Source organism: Apodemus sylvaticus, chromosome 12, assembly GCF_947179515.1.
Source record: "Apodemus sylvaticus chromosome 12, mApoSyl1.1, whole genome shotgun sequence".
Taxonomy (NCBI): domain Eukaryota; kingdom Metazoa; phylum Chordata; class Mammalia; order Rodentia; family Muridae; genus Apodemus; species Apodemus sylvaticus.
The window spans coordinates 67,517,416-67,535,956 of NC_067483.1; the positions used below are offsets into that span (position 1 = coordinate 67,517,416).

Sequence of the window (18,541 nt, forward strand, 5' to 3'; positions counted from 1 at the left end):
ACACATCTATGATACAGGCTAGGAAAATGACAGGAAAGTGCCCTGTACTGGACAGAAAACAGCAGGTTTTAAATGGCACATGCACACTTACCACTGCTACCCTCCAACACACAGTGACAGAAAAGTAAAACCTATACAACTTTAATACAGACATGATATAATATAAATATTATATAAAATAAAGGATGATTGAGACCTTTAACGTATGATATATGTTAAAACCCTTGACATGCAAGCAAAAACTCTGTCAGGGCCACCACCATCATCATTACAGCAGAAATGTGACCTGTGCCAGTTCTGCAGAATGAGTGACCAATGCTACCAAGTTCCCGCCGGGTGGCGCCCACGTGCAGACCTCAGGCGCAGGTTGGGCGGGGCTGAGACAGAGGAACGGCGAGCTCCAGGAGAGGTCGCGCAGCCTCACAGTTCTACTTCTGCCTAAGTGGGCGGTCCGGATGGATGATTTGCCTAAATTCTGTGAAATACCGCGAGATCGGAAGTCCCTAATCTCTTCTTTTCTATAGGCTAAATCCTGCCCCAGGCCCGCCCTTTGAAGCACAAGCCCCGCCCCCACACATCTATTTCCGGTGTTGTAAAGCAGCGGAGGTGGTTGGCTGGCCAGGCAGGCAACATGGCGGCGTCCGTGCTAGGCTCGCTGCTGCGGACCTTCCGGCAGGTCAGGACCTTGCCTTTCTCGCCAGCCCACCTCTTCCCTGAATTCCGTGTCCTGTGGGTCCCTCGTAACCCTGTGACCTGTAATGCGCTCGGAGACCAGTCCCAAGGCTCCTGTGTGCTATCCCGTTCTGGCTAGGTTAGGAGCGCCCTAAGCTGCAATCGAGGGTTTGGTATTCAGGTGTGGATCCGTGATTTGAAAGCTGCGACAATGACTGCGGTTTATAAGGAACTGTGTGTAAATGGAGAAGAGAGGGGAATCGGATGATTGAGACCTCAGAGGCTCTGATTGTGCAAGGAGACTGAAGGGAACTGTCAGCTAGTGGTGACTTGGAAGCAGGTGGTGGCAGAATTTCGAATAGGAGCAAGCCATTCCGCTAAAACTGAAGAATTAATTAAAGGGCTGAGAATTGGCTGTAGAGTTAAGGAGTAATTATTATGTGGACAGAAACTGGTAAGAGTAGCAAAGGAAGTTGGAGAAGTCTTGGATAGTTTTGCTGGGGAGAGGTGTCAACCAGAGGGAAACCTGGGTTTTTTATTTTCTATGACATTACATCATATCTGTAGAATAGCGGGAAAGATCCAGTAGAGTAGGGAACACTGATAATAGAGAACAGGGAAGAATCGCCGGAGATCTGCCTTTTTTTTGCAGGCAGGAGAGGATATAGAGTTGTGTATGAATTTTGACTTTAGGAATGTGGTTAGGTCACGAATAGCAGTTTTGTCCAGTAGAAATGTAATGCAAACCACAAGGGTGATTTAAGTATTTTCTAGTATTTATATTGAAGTTAAAAAGTAGGTGCCGTTAATTTTGATAGATATTTTTAGGCAGGTATATTCGTATCCTAACCAGTCAAAATTAGAATGACTTATGTGACATTTACACATTTTTCTGTTGGAAGTAGGTTTCAAAGTCTTAGGTTATCTGACAACTTAAAATATATCGCTGTTGGGATGCTAACTTTTGCAGTTGCACCAAAAACAAAGTTGTTTGATATTTGAAATTTTAAGCAAGTTAATAGTGAGAATGATGTCCCCACTTGTACTGCTTACGGTCCTAGATCCTACTAGCCATATCCAGAGTTCGTGGCCACTGTAATGGACAGAGGTGTCACATAACCAACGGGAGGGGTGCAGAGCGTAGTACACGTACTGAGGGGTGGAGGCACGGCAATGGGACTTTGGAAATTCTCTCCAGATTGCTTCTAATTTTATAACTAAGGACACTGAAGTCATCAGAACCTGAGGGTGTGGGAGAAAGTAACAGTAACTTAAGAAAGAGGAACACTCCTGCAAATTGTCCTCCGATTTCCACAAGAGTTGTAGTATGCACATGCACACACAAATAAATAAATGCCATACGTTAATTTTAAAAAAATATTAAGTCTTCCCCTGATGAGATGGCTCAGTGGGTAAAATGCCTGCTCAGGTCAGTCCTAAGGACCCATGTGGTACGAGTAACTGACTCAGCAACGTTTTCCTCCACCTCCCCCCCCCCCCAACACCTGTACACATGCAGAACTGATTCACTGAAGTTGTGCCCTGACCACACATGCCCATCCGTACACAAGCACGCATACATGTGCATTCATACATGCCAAATATAAAAATTGCACTGCTGGAAGCCATTTAGAAAGAAGTTTGTTGGCTTGGAAAACCACTTGCAGCACGCATGGTCCTTGTCTCTTTTAGGCAGTTCCGCCGTCAGCATCAGGTCAAGTTCGAGGATACTATGTAGACTGGAGAATGTTGCGTGATGTGAAGAGACGAAAAATGGCGTATGACTACGCTGATGAGAGGCTTCGGATCAATTCGCTCAGAAAGAATACCATTTTGCCAAAAGACCTTCAGGTTTGTAAGACAGTCCCTTTCTTAAAAAAATCATTAACTATCCTCATATTCTTTTTTTTTTTTTTTTTTTTTTTTTGGCGCTGTTTTATTGCAACTTCTTAATGTGATTTCTGGTGAATAAGATCAAATATTCAAGTCAATCAACATAGTGGTTTTTCTAGGTATTGCAATGTTGTTCCTTTTAAATGTTAGTCTACTTTTTGTGTGTCTCTCGAATTCTATCAAGGGTCAGTAGTGTGCTAACACATCCGGTATGTTTTTACTGACAACCTGAGCCTAATCTGTCATACTTTCTTCCCTCCACCACTTTCCAGTGTAGACATTACTTGTACAAGATTCATGGACATTGTAAACACTTCTCTTTCATGTAAACCTTGTCTGGCTGCCCTCCTTTATTTCTGCCGTCGCCAGAATCTTCATAAAGCTTTGGGGATTCTGGTGATCAAACTTTTTATTAGTCTCAAGCCATGGTCTTCCCTAAGTATCATCAGCTCAGATGCTTAAAGCTTTTGTCCTTCAAAAACTATGTGTGTTGGTATGGGGCAATAAATGCATTCACATATTTTTTTTCCTAAATGACCTAAACAGGGATATATAGAACAGCAATATTTACAATAACTCAAAACAGAACCTATGCAGTGATCTGTTATCTCTATAGGTTATCTCTGACAGCAAAATGAGCCAAATTCAAGTAATATTAACGTCTATGACAGAATGGAGAGGAGAAAGATAGAAAGAAACAAGCATGAGAGAGAACAAGAACTAAAGTGCCTGGATTGACAGGGAAGAGCCTCTGGGGAAGAGAAAGCGCAGGCCCTGAGGGGAAAATTCAGGTAGGGACTGAAGGCTGTGCAAGAGCCTGAAGGACAGATCTGCTTTGGTGTTAAGTTACCTCAGCTGCTTGTCCCAGGTCTGAACCCAACATTCACATCTCTACCAGCCAGAGAATACATAAAGGAATTCCAATATACTCAGTGAAATTAGCATCAAGGTGACTGAGGATACTAATGACACTTGGAGCAGTGTAGGTGTTCTAGCCAGCATACTGGAGAATTTAAAAAACCTAACAAATGAATAAAGACAAAAAGTATTATATGGGCATATGACATACAGTTTGTAACAGGAAAAAAATGTGTATTTATGGTATTAGTGAACATATTAGCTATTAGCCAGTGTCCTTAGAAGAGAGGCATCATCAGCCTTGGGTGCTGACGTTATTTTATAATTCAGTGATGGCTACACATTATATGCTATTTATAAAAATAACAACTGAAATTTGTTATTATGATTTGTGGATTATGGTTGTTTTAATCTTTAAAATCACACTGAAAAAACATCAAACATTTCTGTTTTATTTCTGATATATCCACAGTTATGGGCTAAGATTGTAGCCCATTTTTCACTTTTTTTAGGCACTGTGTTATGATCTGTGTTATAATTTTCCCCTAGGAAATGGCTAGTGATGAAATTGCTGCCCTTCCACGGGATAGCTGTCCTGTTAGAATCAGAAATCGGTGTGTTATGACATCTCGCCCACGTGGTGTTAAGCGTCGCTGGAGACTTAGTCGCATTGTCTTCCGCCACTTAGCTGACCATGGGCTACTTTCTGGAGTCCAGCGAGCAATGTGGTAAAACCGTTTCAGAACCTGCCCAGCTGCCAGGGAGGCCAATCCTGGCAAGAGACTTAAGACCAAAGCCTGGGTCTTCTCAGAAAGGAACTGGTGTGTTTAGTCTATGTGACCCTGAGTTCTAACTTTTAGATTCTAAATGTGATTATTTGTCACTGAATTGTCTTTTAACTTTAAAGTTAAGAGTGGAATAAAACTATTTCCTGTGAAAGTATGGTGTTTTCCTTCAAGTTTGATGTTCAGTAGCAAAATAATATATACTTTTGGAGTGATTTCACAAAATATTTCTAGATGTCAGATCTAAGTGACAGGCTGCTGTTCTGTTTTATTCCTGGACCAGCTTCCTTGGTCTGCAGTTACTATCACTTTTTAGATAACAAGAGTTAAACACGATATTCTAAATTATATTTAGGGTCAACTTTATGTGACAGTGAATAAAAACTGCTAAATAGTTTCATCTTTAAAATTTTTCATTAATGTGTACTGGTGTTTTCCAGTCCCTTTACGGGTGCCTGGTACTGGAGGCCAGAGGAAGGCACTGGATCCAAGTTACAGCTAGCTTACCATTGCCTGGAGGTTTATGTATTCCAATGATGACTGTTTCATGGGATGTTTTCATTAAGGATTGTAGTGATTTTCTAATTCTATCTTTGCTTCATCTCTTGGGTTTTTGTTTTGTTACTGTTAAGAACTTTGCCTATCAACAATTACTAAAATACATTTCTTTGACATAAATATATAATAAATTTTCAGAGTAAACAAGCTGCTATACTACCAAAAGTAGAAACCACTCATTCTTCATTCCCATAATCTTAGAAAATTTTATGTTTGGTGCTTTAACCCACTCCGCCCATTCTTACCCATCATCATTGTCCTATTACCAGTGGAAGTCCCTTGACATCTATATCCTATAAATAAGGCTATTCACTATGTTCTTGCTTGCTGGTGTAACAGCCAGTATATTTCATGATTCAGACATCTATCTTTAGGACTTTTAGTAGGAAATGTTTAGAGACCACAAGATACACTAAGGTTAACTCATAGCCATTAAGTTATCACTGCCTTGCTAGAAGTTTTGTTTCAAGATTTTTATGTATATGTATGTATGTATGTATGTATGTATGTATGTATAGGGCAGCGGGTGAGTGCTTGGTGAGACCAGAGGTGTCAAGTACCACCAGAGCTGTGCTTTAGTCTTGTGAGCTGCCTGGGATGGGTGTTCTCTGTGAGAGTGGTATACACTAGGACATCTCTTTAGCCCTAGAAATGTTTATAAGTAAAACATAGTGGTACCTTTCTATTGATTCTATACTTGTGTATTTTACATAAAAATCTTAACCCTTGGGGACTGGAGGGATGGTTCAGCAGAGAGTGATTACTGTTCTTCCAGGGGACCAGAGTTCAGTTCCTAGCACCCATGATGGACAGCTCATAACCAATTGTACTTCAACTCCTTGGGAAATCCAAAAGCCTCTGGCAGCAACAACAATGTTGTGTAAATACCCACACACGTACACATGACTCAAGATTATAAAAAACAAAACAAAACAAAAAAAAAAAAACCTTTAAAAAGGCAATTCAGACCAGCCGGACAGTGGTGTCACATGCCTTTAATCCCAGCACTTGGGAGGCAGATGGAGGCGGATTTTAGATTTCGAGGCCAGCCTGATCTATAGAGTGAGTTCCAGGACAACCAGGGCAACACAGAGAAACCCTGTCTCCAAAAACCATAAAAGGGGGGGGGGGGGGCTTCAGTGTCACCAACTTGTTACAATACATAAAAATTGCAATATACTTATTAATTGTGGCACAAAATAATTTACAATTCATCTAATGGACAAATGAAAATATTCTAAAGTTACTTGACAATAACTTGTACTAAATTCATCATGCACAGAAAGCAACTACTGCTTAGTTGTCTTTCCAAAATGCATATTGATATTTTATGTCCAGTGCTTGGTATTAAGTGGCCACAGCTTCACCTCCATGAATGAGAGCAATACATGGGGAGCTCTGAAGACTTGCATCTCTTACATCCTCCTCCAAAGCTGCTTATTAACCACCACATAACATAGACTGGCCCTTTGATCTGACTTATTAGGCTCCAGAAGGGTGAGAAATGTTTCACTATTTCTGTTAATTACATAGCAGAAATGGACCAAGTAGGCTTTTTTTGATTTTTAATTTCAGTGGTTCTAAGGTCAAAATTAGGATGTACCATAATACAGTCCTGTTAGTATTTGTTCCTAACTGTGTATATCATTCCTGGATTTTTTTGTTCTATGCATCTACTTTTCCTAACTTAAACATGAAATTTAATATATATGTTCGTACATAAAAACCAGTGGCGTTTTCCCAATGTAAAATAGGGCTGATATGGCTTCTTAGGACTTTCTAGAAAAGAATGACCTTACGTCTGCTCTATTTCCCTCTCCTTAGTTTTGGTGACCTAATGGCTTTTATTAGGGCTACTGACTGGAGTGCTGGGGAAATTACCAGTGGCTATGCCATTTAAGAAAATGTCATCTCCCCCAACTCCTTTTTTTTCCCTGTGAATGATTTGTTTATAGTTACTGGAAACCTCTCAGTATGTCATCAGTTTTTGGTTATGTGTAGTTTTTTGCCATGTATTTTCCTTTTCCTAGGTCATAGTGGAGGAGTTCCATCTCTTCTAGTACTTATATAATATTGTTTACATTGAGATCTTTGATGCTGTAAATGTTGAGCATATGGCTGTTTTTGTTATACTGATATCAATAACGATTCATCTCCCCTACAAATACCACACTTACCATATTCTGAATCTCCTAGTATATGACAGTCTAATGTGTTTCACCAGTCTGTTTACTTCACAGTTCAATATACTTTCAGCCACCCTTTTAAGTTCTAACTTTTACCTAATTCTTCATGGTGGCAGTGTGATTGACTGGTTTTTTTTCCTAGGCATCTAATTGTTTTCTTTTTGATGGTGAGCCTAGCTGTCGACAGCCACTGCTCCAGCCCTCTTTCTATCTTACCACTTTCTGAAACTTACAGTAACAAAGCCTAACTTTGAATTCACTCAAAACATATTGCAAAACTTTTAAGTAAAACTTCAACTTTATTGAACAAAGGAATAAATGGGGTTTTCAAGTTTTCGCATCATGGTTATTTTTAAGACATCTGATCCATGACAGTACTTATCAACACAAGATGTTTGTCTATTTTTGTCATTTGTATTTTAATTTTATATTCATAAATATACTTAAAAATCAATTAGTAGTATATGGTAACACATGGCTCACGTGTTGCTTAAGCTGGTAATAACGGAACAGCTCTATAGTAACTTTGCAAGTTCATGTACAAATTTGAATTTTATGCAAAAAATTTGCTTTTATTTTTTACATTACTGGGACCTAATGTCAGTTACAGATAGACAAATAACTTCTGTTTTCTATCTCCCAGCCAGAACAAAAATCTATGGTGTAACATTTTCATTATGTAAGACTTCCTTCTTACATTTCAGTAAGAATGCCATATAGCCTTTTCTGAAACAAAATGTCTGCGGTGCCAATAAAGGAAAAAGTTTAATAAGCTTATTTATTTAAATCAAATCCTCCAGCAAGAAATGGAGAATCTGCTGTCTTTACTTTAAAGGCTGTGCACCCACATGAACAAATATGTGTAGTCCAACCACACCCCTCACTGGAAACCTGAGCCTTCCACATCACGGTCCCCGAGAGGACTTAAAAGCCTCAGAATTCTGTGTCTTCTCTGGCTTGCTTCTCTCTTGATTCCACCCACGCTTTATTAATGGTTCGCTTCATGTCATCGTCTCCGTCTTCATAAATTTTCTTTAGAACATTCATTAACCCCTCACTAGGATCTGCCTCAGTGTCATAGGAAGGCTTTCTGTGAAAAAGAAAACAGGCTACAATGGAAAAATTGAAGCATGGAAAGACATTCTCAGATTAAGTGGTAGGAAGTTGAGCAGAAAGAAGGGATGCTAGACTATACAACCAAAATAGCATACCCACGCTCACCCTGATAAACTACATAACCACACGAGCATGGTACACTAACGAGAGAACGCCAAATGGCAAGGACTAACATGAGGCAGTGAGATTTCCAGAGAAAACAGTCAATATGCATAGTTACTTTTCCAAATTGTTTTTTTTTTCTTTAAGTACTTTTCTTCACATTTAAAAATCTACAAAACCCTGCAAGTTATGGTATACATAATGAAACTAGAACATTTTTGTTAGAAAAAAAGAAATCACTAAACTTGAGATTCACGGATCTGGGCCTAGTGCTAAGGTCTTTAATTAAGGTAGTAAGCAGATCTAGTCAAGGAATGTCTAAACAGCCAATCATCCTTACATTAATTTTTTTGAAATAGGTCTCATTATTTAAACTCAGGCTTAAACCAAGTCCCAAGTCATGAAATGTACAGAACTCTAGCCTACTATTTCCCAAATGTATGCTGGCTACCAAGGGAGGAACAGCGAAACCGGGTAACTCAGTGCAGGGTACTACCAACTACAGGAGAAAACTTAAAACTGATCCACAATCAAAGTCATCTGGTAAGGTTTTTAAAACAGTCATCAAGGAGGAAAAAAACAAAACTGGCTGTGGTAGTAAATGCACGCCTCATTCATTGGGAGACAAAGTTTTGAGGACTCTCAAAAAAAAAAAAAAAGTATCCCTGTCATATAAAACCAAAGAGAGTTATCTCATATAAAGCAGTAAGAGACATCTAAGGAATCAGTTGATTTGGGTAGGTGAGCTCTTATAGAATTCCTAGAGCAGAACTATTTGAGAACTGGCCATGTACCAATATGTCCAGGAATAAAAACAATGCCAAAGAACAAACTATACTGTCTTTAGCTGGCCCTTGCCCTCTTCTAATAGGTTCTGACAGGCTGGGCACAGTAGTGTTCGCCTTTAACCCAGCAGCAAGTTCTAGGGCAGCCAGAACTACAGGGGGGGGGGGGGAGAGGGGGGGGGCGGGGACGGACAGGGCCTATCTCCAAGAAGTGAGGTTAGTTCATGACCTCAGGAAATAATTTGCTTGCACATCTGTTATCCATAAAGTAAAGCCACAAGTGAAGCTATAAATACTAAAAAATTAAACTCACTCTTTCTCTTTGCATTCTTTTTCCACCTGAGTTAAGTAGTCCCATCGTGTGTTTTCTGCTTTCTTTCTACATAGAATAATAACTGTATCAGTCTTGACCTGGAAGAGAAGATGGATGCAATTTGTAACATAGAAATAAGCACAAACATTTAGAAAATAGTAATTAATAATAGCAAGTGCCTAATGCATTAACACTCATTCTTGGTGCTAGTTATCCTTTTATGGATTGGCCAGAATAAAAAGAGCAAAGCCTGAATACTTTCAATGATGAGACCACCATCAAGCCCTACAGACAGGGTTCAGGATATGGCTCGGGTAGAGTGCTCGCTCAGAGTTCACAAAACCTTGGGTTGATTCCTACTATCACATAGAACAGGCGTTGTGGCACACACCTGTAATCCCTGCACTTCCGAGAGGCAGGATTAGCAAGAGTTCAAGGCCATCTTTAGCCACTTAAGAGTGATGGAATACGGCCTGGGCTACCTGACACCCTATTTCAAAAGACCCCTGGGCTGACAGACTTTAGTTTAGTTGTGCATGTGTTTTAGTTCATTTTGTTTTTGTCAACTTGATACAAGCTAGAGTACCTGGGAAGAGAAACCTCAACTGAGAAACGGCCTACTCATCACACTGCCTACAGGAAGGTCAGTAAGGCATTTTCTTGATTAATGATTGACAGGGAGGACCCAGCCCATTGGGGTAGTATAATCCTTACTTGGTGGCCTTGGGGTGCATGGGAAAGGAGACTGAGCAAGATAAGGCAGTATGGCTCCTCCATGCCCTCTCCTTTGTTCCTGCCTTAATTTCCCTTCATGATGGACTATAACCTGGACATGTTACTTTCAGTCTTGGTTTTTTATATAGCAATAAAAACTTAACTAGGACAACATGTCATGCAAACGTCCAGAACCCAAATAAAAAAGTGAGATATGGTCACCCACAACTGTAGTCATAGTACTGCTATGGTGAGATGAAGATAGGAGAATTCCAAGAAACCTGTGTCATGGACTAGCTAGCACGGTGCATATAGTGGCAAAACAAGAGACTTGTCTGTCTCTCTGTCTGTCTCTGTCTCTGTCTCTCTCTCTCTCTCTCTCTCTCTCTCTCTCTCTCTCTCTCTCTCACACACACACACACACACACAATGTTAATGGGAAGTGTGGAAAGAACTTGGGCTCTGGGACAAAATGTGAACCAAATAAAACCTAAGACCTAAAAGGATGACCCTGTAGACATCTGCCACAGCAAAAAGAATAGCTCCTAGATGTAACAGTCATGGTGTGTTCAAAGGACCAGTTGAATTCTGGTGATTTAAGGAAAAATAGAAGGTAAAGTATCTAAAGGGAGAACAGGGAAGGGAAACAACCTTCAACTCAACAGTGATCAATTTACCTCCTAGACGCTTCCTTTACTCCTTCACTCTAACATTAACAAGGGAGGGCATCTGCAATGAGACACTCGCTAATGAAGACTGCTTTTAGCCCGGCGGTGGTGGCGCACACCTGTAATCCCAGTACTCTGGGAAGCAGAGGCAGGTGGATTTCTGAGTTTGAGGCCAGCCTGGTCTACAGAGTGAGTTCCAGGATAGCCAGGGCTATACAGAGAAACCCTGTCTCAAAAAAAACCAAATCCAAAAAACCAGGAAAAAAAAAAAAAGAGATACTGCTTTTATTACAACTTTTAGGCAAATACGTAAGAAGGTAAAATGATATATCTACACATCAAGAAAAAAAGATTGTTTGACTTTGTAAAAGTATAATCAAGTTTTTTTTTAATGAACTCATGTACTTTTGCAACTTCAACTAGCTGAGTATTTAAGAGATCCTAAATGCATCACAAATTTATATACAATGGACCTAATATTGTATTATTAATGTCAGTACTTCCCATCTATCAGTACACCATTTTAACTGCCACTGTACAAAAGGGGAAAGTGAGGCCAAGAAACATCAAGAATCGTGACTGATAAAGCAGTCATGATAGCTCACTCTAAATCATTTAAAACATTTCTCCTTAATTTTAAAACAACTTTCTTAGAATAACTTTTTCTACAAATGAATTAGCCAACTTTCTTCAAAGGAACAAACACAAAATTATTTATTTTACATTTCATGGGCTATATGATCTACTCTGCCACTGCAGGGCAGAAGTAGACACCAAAAGAACAGTATAGCTGTTCCAGTACATACTACTTACAGATCAGGTAGGGGACTGTACTGTACTAGTACCAGACATAGCAGACAATTTTTAGTTCATCTCCAGCCTAAATCAGCCAGATTCAATTTAATGAGGCTTTCTTTCACAATACTTTGACCAAAGAAACAAACAACTAACTTACTTTTTTTGAACTGCTTTCCACAGAGATAGGTTTCAAAAGATTGTTGACAATCATGGAGTAATTCTTGCCATTGAGGTTTTTAACCAAAAGATCAAATGACCTACAACACAAGAGCAAATGCATTATCTTTCTGGTTCCATGATGGCAGGCACTCTAGATTTGTCAAGACAGTAACTGGCTTCAGTTCAGAGCAGTGGTTCAACCTTCCGAATGTGCTTCCTCCCTTTAATACACTTCATCATGCTATAGTGACCACTGGACCACAGCAGTATTTTATTTTGTTGCTACTTCATAAATGTAATTTTGCTGTTATGAATTATAATGTAAATATCTGACAAGTGACCCCTGTGAAAGGATCATCTGACACTAGAAAGGTCATGACCCAAAAGTTGAGAACAGCTGGTTTAGTCTATATATTTGGTTGTCGGACTTCTTTATAGTTAACTCTAAGTTTAAACACAATTTCAGAAGCCATGAAGAAGCCAAGATTCCTATGAATAAGGCACTGATCACTGTACTTCGAGTAACAAGAACTTACCTCTCTGTGAAGTGTACCTGCACATTCTCAGTGGGAACCTGATGAACTCCAGTTAACGTAATGTAGATTTTCACAAACTTATCTGACTGATCCCATCCTAGCAAAACAAAAACATGGAACAGGAATGTCTGAAACTGCCTGTAGAACCAAAGGACAAGGCTTATCAGAAAACCTCATTATAGGAGCTGAAAGATGGTTCAGCTGTGGCTGTTCTCCAGAGAGCCAGAGTTCGAAGTCCAGCACCATAATAAGCAACTGAAACTAGTCCCAGAACAGCAGACATCCTCTTCTGGACTCTGAGGCATGCACATACTGCTCAAACATAAGCAAAACACCAATGCACATTAAAAATAAAAAGAAATCATTAAAAAAATTCTCAAGATGAAGAAGCTAAGGGCTCAAAACAGTACTTCTAGAAACAGTACTATTGCTGAAGCTCAGCATCCAGCAAGTGGGAGAATGCAAAGTTCAGTTTCTATGTTTTTACTCATTAAAATAAAAACAGTTATTAAATGTAACTCTTCTTTCTCTAAAATAACGCTCTTCCCTAATAGGGTCTGAGCCTTAGCCTTGTGAATACAGGCAAGGCCCTGTACCAGTGAGTTTCATTCTAGCACTAATTTTTCTTTTTTATTTTGAGAAAGGGCCTAAACTGCCAAAGCTGGCCTCAAACTTACAATCTTCTAACCAATTAAGATGACAGGCGTGTCCCACTATGCCCAGCAAGTAAAGATTAGCTTATTTACCTGTTTTGTTCAATAATTTTGTCCTTCATCTAAGACTTGAACCATCTGCTATGGCAGCACACACACTGCACACACTTGTGAGGTGGAAGCAGGAGTTCACAGTCATTATCAGTTACACAGGGAGTTTAAGGCCAACCTGGGCTGTATCATACCCTGTCTCTGGGAAATTAATAATTCTCCACTAAGCTGAATATATTAACACTGTGAAATTCAATTGTCATTTCTACTTCTCTAAGTAGTGCGCCCACCCCACCCCTACCTCACCCCCACTCCAAGCAACCTCAGCCCTTTCAGGACAAATGGAATATAAGTTTAAGATTCCAACTCCTAAGTACAATGGGATGGTACACAACTAGGCTCCCAGCTACTAGGGAGGTGCAAGTAGGAAGATCTCTTGAGCCCAAGTGGACTTCTAAAAACAGTCTGGACAATACACAGATACCTGACCTCCAAGTAAAACAGTCTGGGGCACACAAGGTAGGAGGGTCTCAGAGTTCAAGGTCAGAATGGACTACAGGTCAACTGTCTCACACACAAAAGAGCAAAGCCCAAATAGCTGGATAAAAGATCCTAATTCTTCACCATAAATCTGTTAATTTGGCCTCCCAATACATTATCTAAGGCCACTTTGGTATATACTGTTACACTATATAATAGCATCTAACCCACACCAAATGTCAACATTAAAAACTTCACACAAAAAAGTATATGTAACACGAATATATTATGGTATTATGGAGTAGTCATTTCTACTTGTCAGAACACTAGATACAGTGGCATGGGTCATACCATAATTACTGATTTTCACGGTGTATCCTGTTGTAAGAGGGGCAACCACAGCAGCTGGCTTTTCATTATCAAGTTCTGGTTTCTTCTGCGACTTCTGTTGCATCTTGTTTTTTAATTCCGTCTCAATCTTGGATTTTTCACTTGTAAGAGTGTCACGTAGTCTTTTCCTAGTGGACTTTTCCAGCAATACTTTGACCTCTTCTAGGTCTTTCTGCAACTGTGTTGAAGTAGAGGTAAGGTAAGATAAATATGGTTTGCTGCCCACTTCAACTTTACTGAACTAAAAATTAAGTTCATTTTAACTCTTTAAGAGCTGCAAACTGTTATTCTTGTTCACTGAGCTGTAAATAACTCTCACTTCCTTTTTGTTAAAGGAAAACAATCTTAATCAATAGTAATTAGGTCTGTATTTTGCCATTTAGTAAGCTATTACCTGCCTTTGTTTTAGAACAATGAAAAGGAATGTAGAGAGATTTAAAAGTAACACCAAGTCTAGGCATCAAATACTAGAAAAACTTAAAAATAATAAAAGAGACGAGAATCCATCTGACTGGAGGCACTACAGAAACTTTACTGAGGTAATGAAGGTTGTACTTTCAGTTTTCATAGATTTTCTTATCGCAGAATTTGAATTGTTAGGACAAAAAATAAAAAATAAAAATAAAATAAAATAGAATCAACAAGATGGCTCAGTGGCTAAAAGTGTTTGCTACCAAGCTTGATGGCCTGAGTTCAACTTCAGGATCCAGGTAAGAGGAGAATCAATATTCACAAGACCACCTATCTCCATGTGTGCCATGGTAAACAAATGTAAAAAATATTCTGTCTTGTTTAGCAGTTGGGTTGCTCTTTTGGTAGAATCTGAGACCATAGAAAGGAAACCTCAATATCCAATCCCACATGAACTCACTCTTAGAAACTGGTCTTTGCAATCTGTTGTTTTCTTGTCATGCCAATGCATCAAGGAAGTCTTTCAAGTAAGCCTTTCAGAGACAAGCATGGAATGTGGAACTGAAGACAATGCTAGAAAATCAAGGGGCTGGGGCTGGAGACTGTTTAGTTCCCAGCACCCACATCAGGCAGCTCACAAATCTTTGTGATTCTACCTCCCATGTATCTGAGGATCTCTTCTGGCCTCCACAGGCCCTTCCATACATGTGGTGTATGTGTATGTGTGTGTATATACAAAACACACAGGCAGACACAAAAATTAAATATTTCATCTCTGACCTAATGGTGAGTAAATGCTTAAAATTTTCTGCCTTGGTAACCTGACCATAAAAACAACCTTACTTTATACCTTTTTAATAAATAAAAGATCTAATTTTAAAATCCTTAAATGCTCCACAACAGAAAACCACAATCCAAATGCAGAGTTGTAGAGCCCAGTCCCAGTGGATATAACTGCAGCATAACTCGCTCACCTAAGGCATTTAGTAAGGCTCAGATAATGCAAAATAACAAATGTTAGCATATGGAGTTCTTTTGTGCAATTCTTGTGGAAATGGTATATTTTAAGAGCCAGAGGATCAAGGTGCTTGTGGTGAGATCTAGTAATCAGAAGTTACACCTACCCAAAAACTCTCAGCATGAATGCCTAAACTTGAGCCAAACGAAGATGACAACAGACACACGAATGTGGAAAACCACGATGTCACTCCTCTACACAAGGACAGACCCAAAAGAGGCTGAGGGCAGGAGAAATAAATAATCTTCCCCCAGTAAGAGCACACCAATTGTTTAGTCAGTGCCAAATGGTCAGCCCTGATAGCTTACCTACAAGTAACATCACACAGACTATGTAACATTAAAAAAAAAAAAAGGAGAGAGAGAAACTATGAAATTGAAAGTGCAAATAGGGTTGAGGGAGGAAGGGGAAATGATGTATTATAATTTCAATAAAAGGTAATTTAAAAATCTTTTAAATGCTAGATATTAGGTAGTAAAAAGGAGCTCATTTTTATGATACCTCATTAGCCTGTGGCCATTATGATCTCATTTGTTGTATGTACTAATAACAGTTTATAAAAAGCACATCAGTGAAACTCCTGTCCACAATCCCAAGGAAACTTGATTCTAAGATCCAAAACTGCACACTCATCTTTTGAATTTAGAATCAAGATATTTCATTCAAAGTCTTTCTGTGGTTTCAAAATTCATATGGATTAGCAAGTACCACAACTGGTGGGGGTGGGTTGGTGAGACCTTAGCCACAGATTCTAATTATCAACATAAAAAAAATTAAAAGTAAATCAGGTACTTATCCCTAGAATAAAGATTTCCTTAACAACAGAAGGTAAGCGGCTCTGCCTTTAATTGGAATGGGAATCCTTTTTTTCTAGCTGACTCATGGCAGAATTCCCAGGCCCTCTTTGCAGACAGTGTTCACTCTAATGAGCTCTTTAGTAAGATATCAATTGAAGTGACTTACAGAAGAACCATTGCTTGATTTTTGCATTCACAGCCCTGAAACCACTGACAGTGCAGGTTCTGCATCCAAACTTTAAGGTAACCAGGATTAGATAGAACAGTTTCCTGTACACTTTTTCTTGCCTTCTTGGCATTTTTTGCATTTGTTTTCTATACATAAACATGTATCTCCCTTGGAATCTGTTTCCTAGTTGTTAAATAGCGGGTTAGTCTGGCACATGCCTTTAGTTCTACCACTGGCGACAGAGGCAGGTGTATCTCCACGATACATGCTAGGGGTACTTAGTGAGACCTACTCCCACCCCATTGCTCAAAATGGAAGAACCCAACTTTCCTCCACAAAGACATGGAACTGGACACCAGGCACACACACAAATAGATGCATCACATCTACAAAAATGCACAGCAAGGCCATAGGGTGGTAATACACACTCACGTGGATGGCATCATATGAACAAAAAACCACCCAATAAAACAACAAATGTTAGTGAGTGTGTTGAGAAATGGTACCTTTTGTGCGATTCTTGTGGAAATGGCAGGTTCCTAAAACTTCCCTCAGTATTTGGCAACTACACGGACTAAAAACATGCCCATAAAACAAAACTTGTTTATAAGAATTCACAATCGCCAAGATGGAGAAACAAGTATGTGGCAGCAGATGAGTAAGCATTCTATCTTACAGTGGAATAGTATTCAACCACAAAAAGGAATGCTATACCGACACCACGGATGAGCTAGAACCACTAAGGCTCCCAGTCCAGCTAGGTGGAGCACCTCCAATGGATTTCTATTTGCGGAAATGAAAATAGTCTGCAACTAGGTAACACTGATGGTTGTACGACAGAAAAAGTCGAATTACACACCTCAATATGATTGAATAAGGTGATTTTTATCTCAAAAGAAAAACTTGCCTCTATATGCATATCTCCAAGTCTAAAGTTGCTTTGGAGACAATAACTACCCACCCGTACGCAGAGCTCTTAGGCCACCCTCCACGTTCCCAGTGAGCGAGCACATGGTTGCCTGAGGCTACTTACTTGTTCCAAGATACCAAGATTAATACTTTAACATCACCTAATTATTTTTAAGTGTTTAAAGCCCATGTTTTCAAAGTGAGGAGGAAATTTCTGAAAAGCAAATCCTAACAGATAGCCAGTGTTTCTGTGAACACAATACATCAATCACGTAAAACCTATATTGGCCAAAACCCGACAATTCAATTACTCTTGTTATGTAGCTGAGTAAAACTTGAGGATCCAAAAAGTCAAGTCATTCACCGTCCACTTTTTACAAATCTAAAAACATACGCCACGCAATTTCCCAGTAGTACCTACAGATAAATTTCCAATAACTTTTTAAAAAATGCTTATTTTTTAAATAAAAAGATTGGTGGTGTAACGCAATGGTAGAGCTCTTGCCGAGCATGTGTAAGGCCTGCGGATCCACTGGCACTGCCAAATAAAAACTAAAATCGTAAGCACTGCCCAAGGCGTTTAGAGAATTATACAGACTGTCAACCACCTATGGAATGGGAGCGGTGACCATGACTAGTCGTGCGGGCATGGGAATTGCTTCCAATTGCCCCTGGCCCGGAGCTCACAGCTTTTGCAATAGCTTTAGTTGAAGGAAGGTTCTGATCCCTGGCCCGTAACCCAGAGCCGAGAAGACCTCAGGCAATGGAGAGGGGACCGCCACCCGCGAGCCTACCAAGAACCGCGCCAAAAATTGGGATCGGGACACACCCCCGACCTTCCAGCCACCGCCGGGAAGCTTAGGGCCCAGGCAGGTGGCGGCACGGAGGCCGAGGGCCCGCGACAGGGGCAGAGCTGAGGCTACCAGCCCCGGGAAAGCAGCCGCCGCCGGGCGGAGCGAGCCGGTGCGTCCAGGCCGACCCCTACCTCCTCCAAGGCGGAAGAAGCCATGCTGTGACGAGTCAGACCCGAGGCCGGAGCTGCAGCGCTGCACCGAAGCAGACAGAAAAAGCCGAACACGCCACCCACGAGCGTCGCAACGCCGGCAGCGCGCTACACCGACCCGGCGCGACTCGGCGGCCCGCCCTCCGCACGAGACGGCTCTGGAACCTTCGCGAGGCTCCGCCGCCAGCCCGCAAGGCCCCGCCCAGCTCCGCCCCGCCGAGTCTAGTCCCGCCCCCAGGCGAGTCGCCTAGCAACGCTCAATTCTCGCGAGCGATCGAATGCTCAAGAAGCGTCAAGCCTCTTCCTTCCGCTCCAGCGGCTGAGACGTCATTCCGCTCTGGCATAACCTGGCTGCGCAGTCGCAGTTCGCAACCGCAGCTTGACCTAGCCCCCGGAACTAACCTTCAAAGGTTTGGGGAGCCAATCGGAAGTGTCTAGAAAAGGGCTGCATCCGCCGGTAGAATGCCAGGCCGCCATCTTGTCTTCGGCAGCTGGGCGGTATTGGGAGAGAACAAAG

General features: G+C 40.7%; 2 protein-coding genes across 2 annotated transcripts; one reads left to right on the forward strand and one right to left on the reverse strand.

Annotated features, from left to right (window-relative positions):
• Window positions 1–579: 579 nt before the first annotated feature.
• Window positions 580–4,362, forward strand: Mrps14 (mitochondrial ribosomal protein S14). Its single transcript, XM_052200964.1, has 3 exons — window positions 580–676; window positions 2,365–2,523; window positions 3,973–4,362. Exons 1-3 carry the CDS (start codon window positions 632–634, stop codon window positions 4,153–4,155), a joined length of 387 nt encoding a protein of 128 aa, XP_052056924.1. The 5' UTR covers window positions 580–631; the 3' UTR covers window positions 4,156–4,362.
• A 3,349-nt stretch (window positions 4,363–7,711) lies between these two features.
• On the reverse strand, window positions 7,712–18,216 carry Cacybp (calcyclin binding protein). Its single transcript, XM_052200619.1, has 6 exons — window positions 18,007–18,216; window positions 13,679–13,895; window positions 12,144–12,240; window positions 11,606–11,705; window positions 9,269–9,366; window positions 7,712–8,042 (listed from the first exon to the last, which is right to left on the reverse strand). The coding sequence occupies exons 1-6, from the start codon at window positions 18,028–18,030 to the stop codon at window positions 7,886–7,888; spliced, it is 693 nt and encodes a 230-aa protein (XP_052056579.1). The 5' UTR covers window positions 18,031–18,216; the 3' UTR covers window positions 7,712–7,885.
• Window positions 18,217–18,541: the final 325 nt, after the last annotated feature.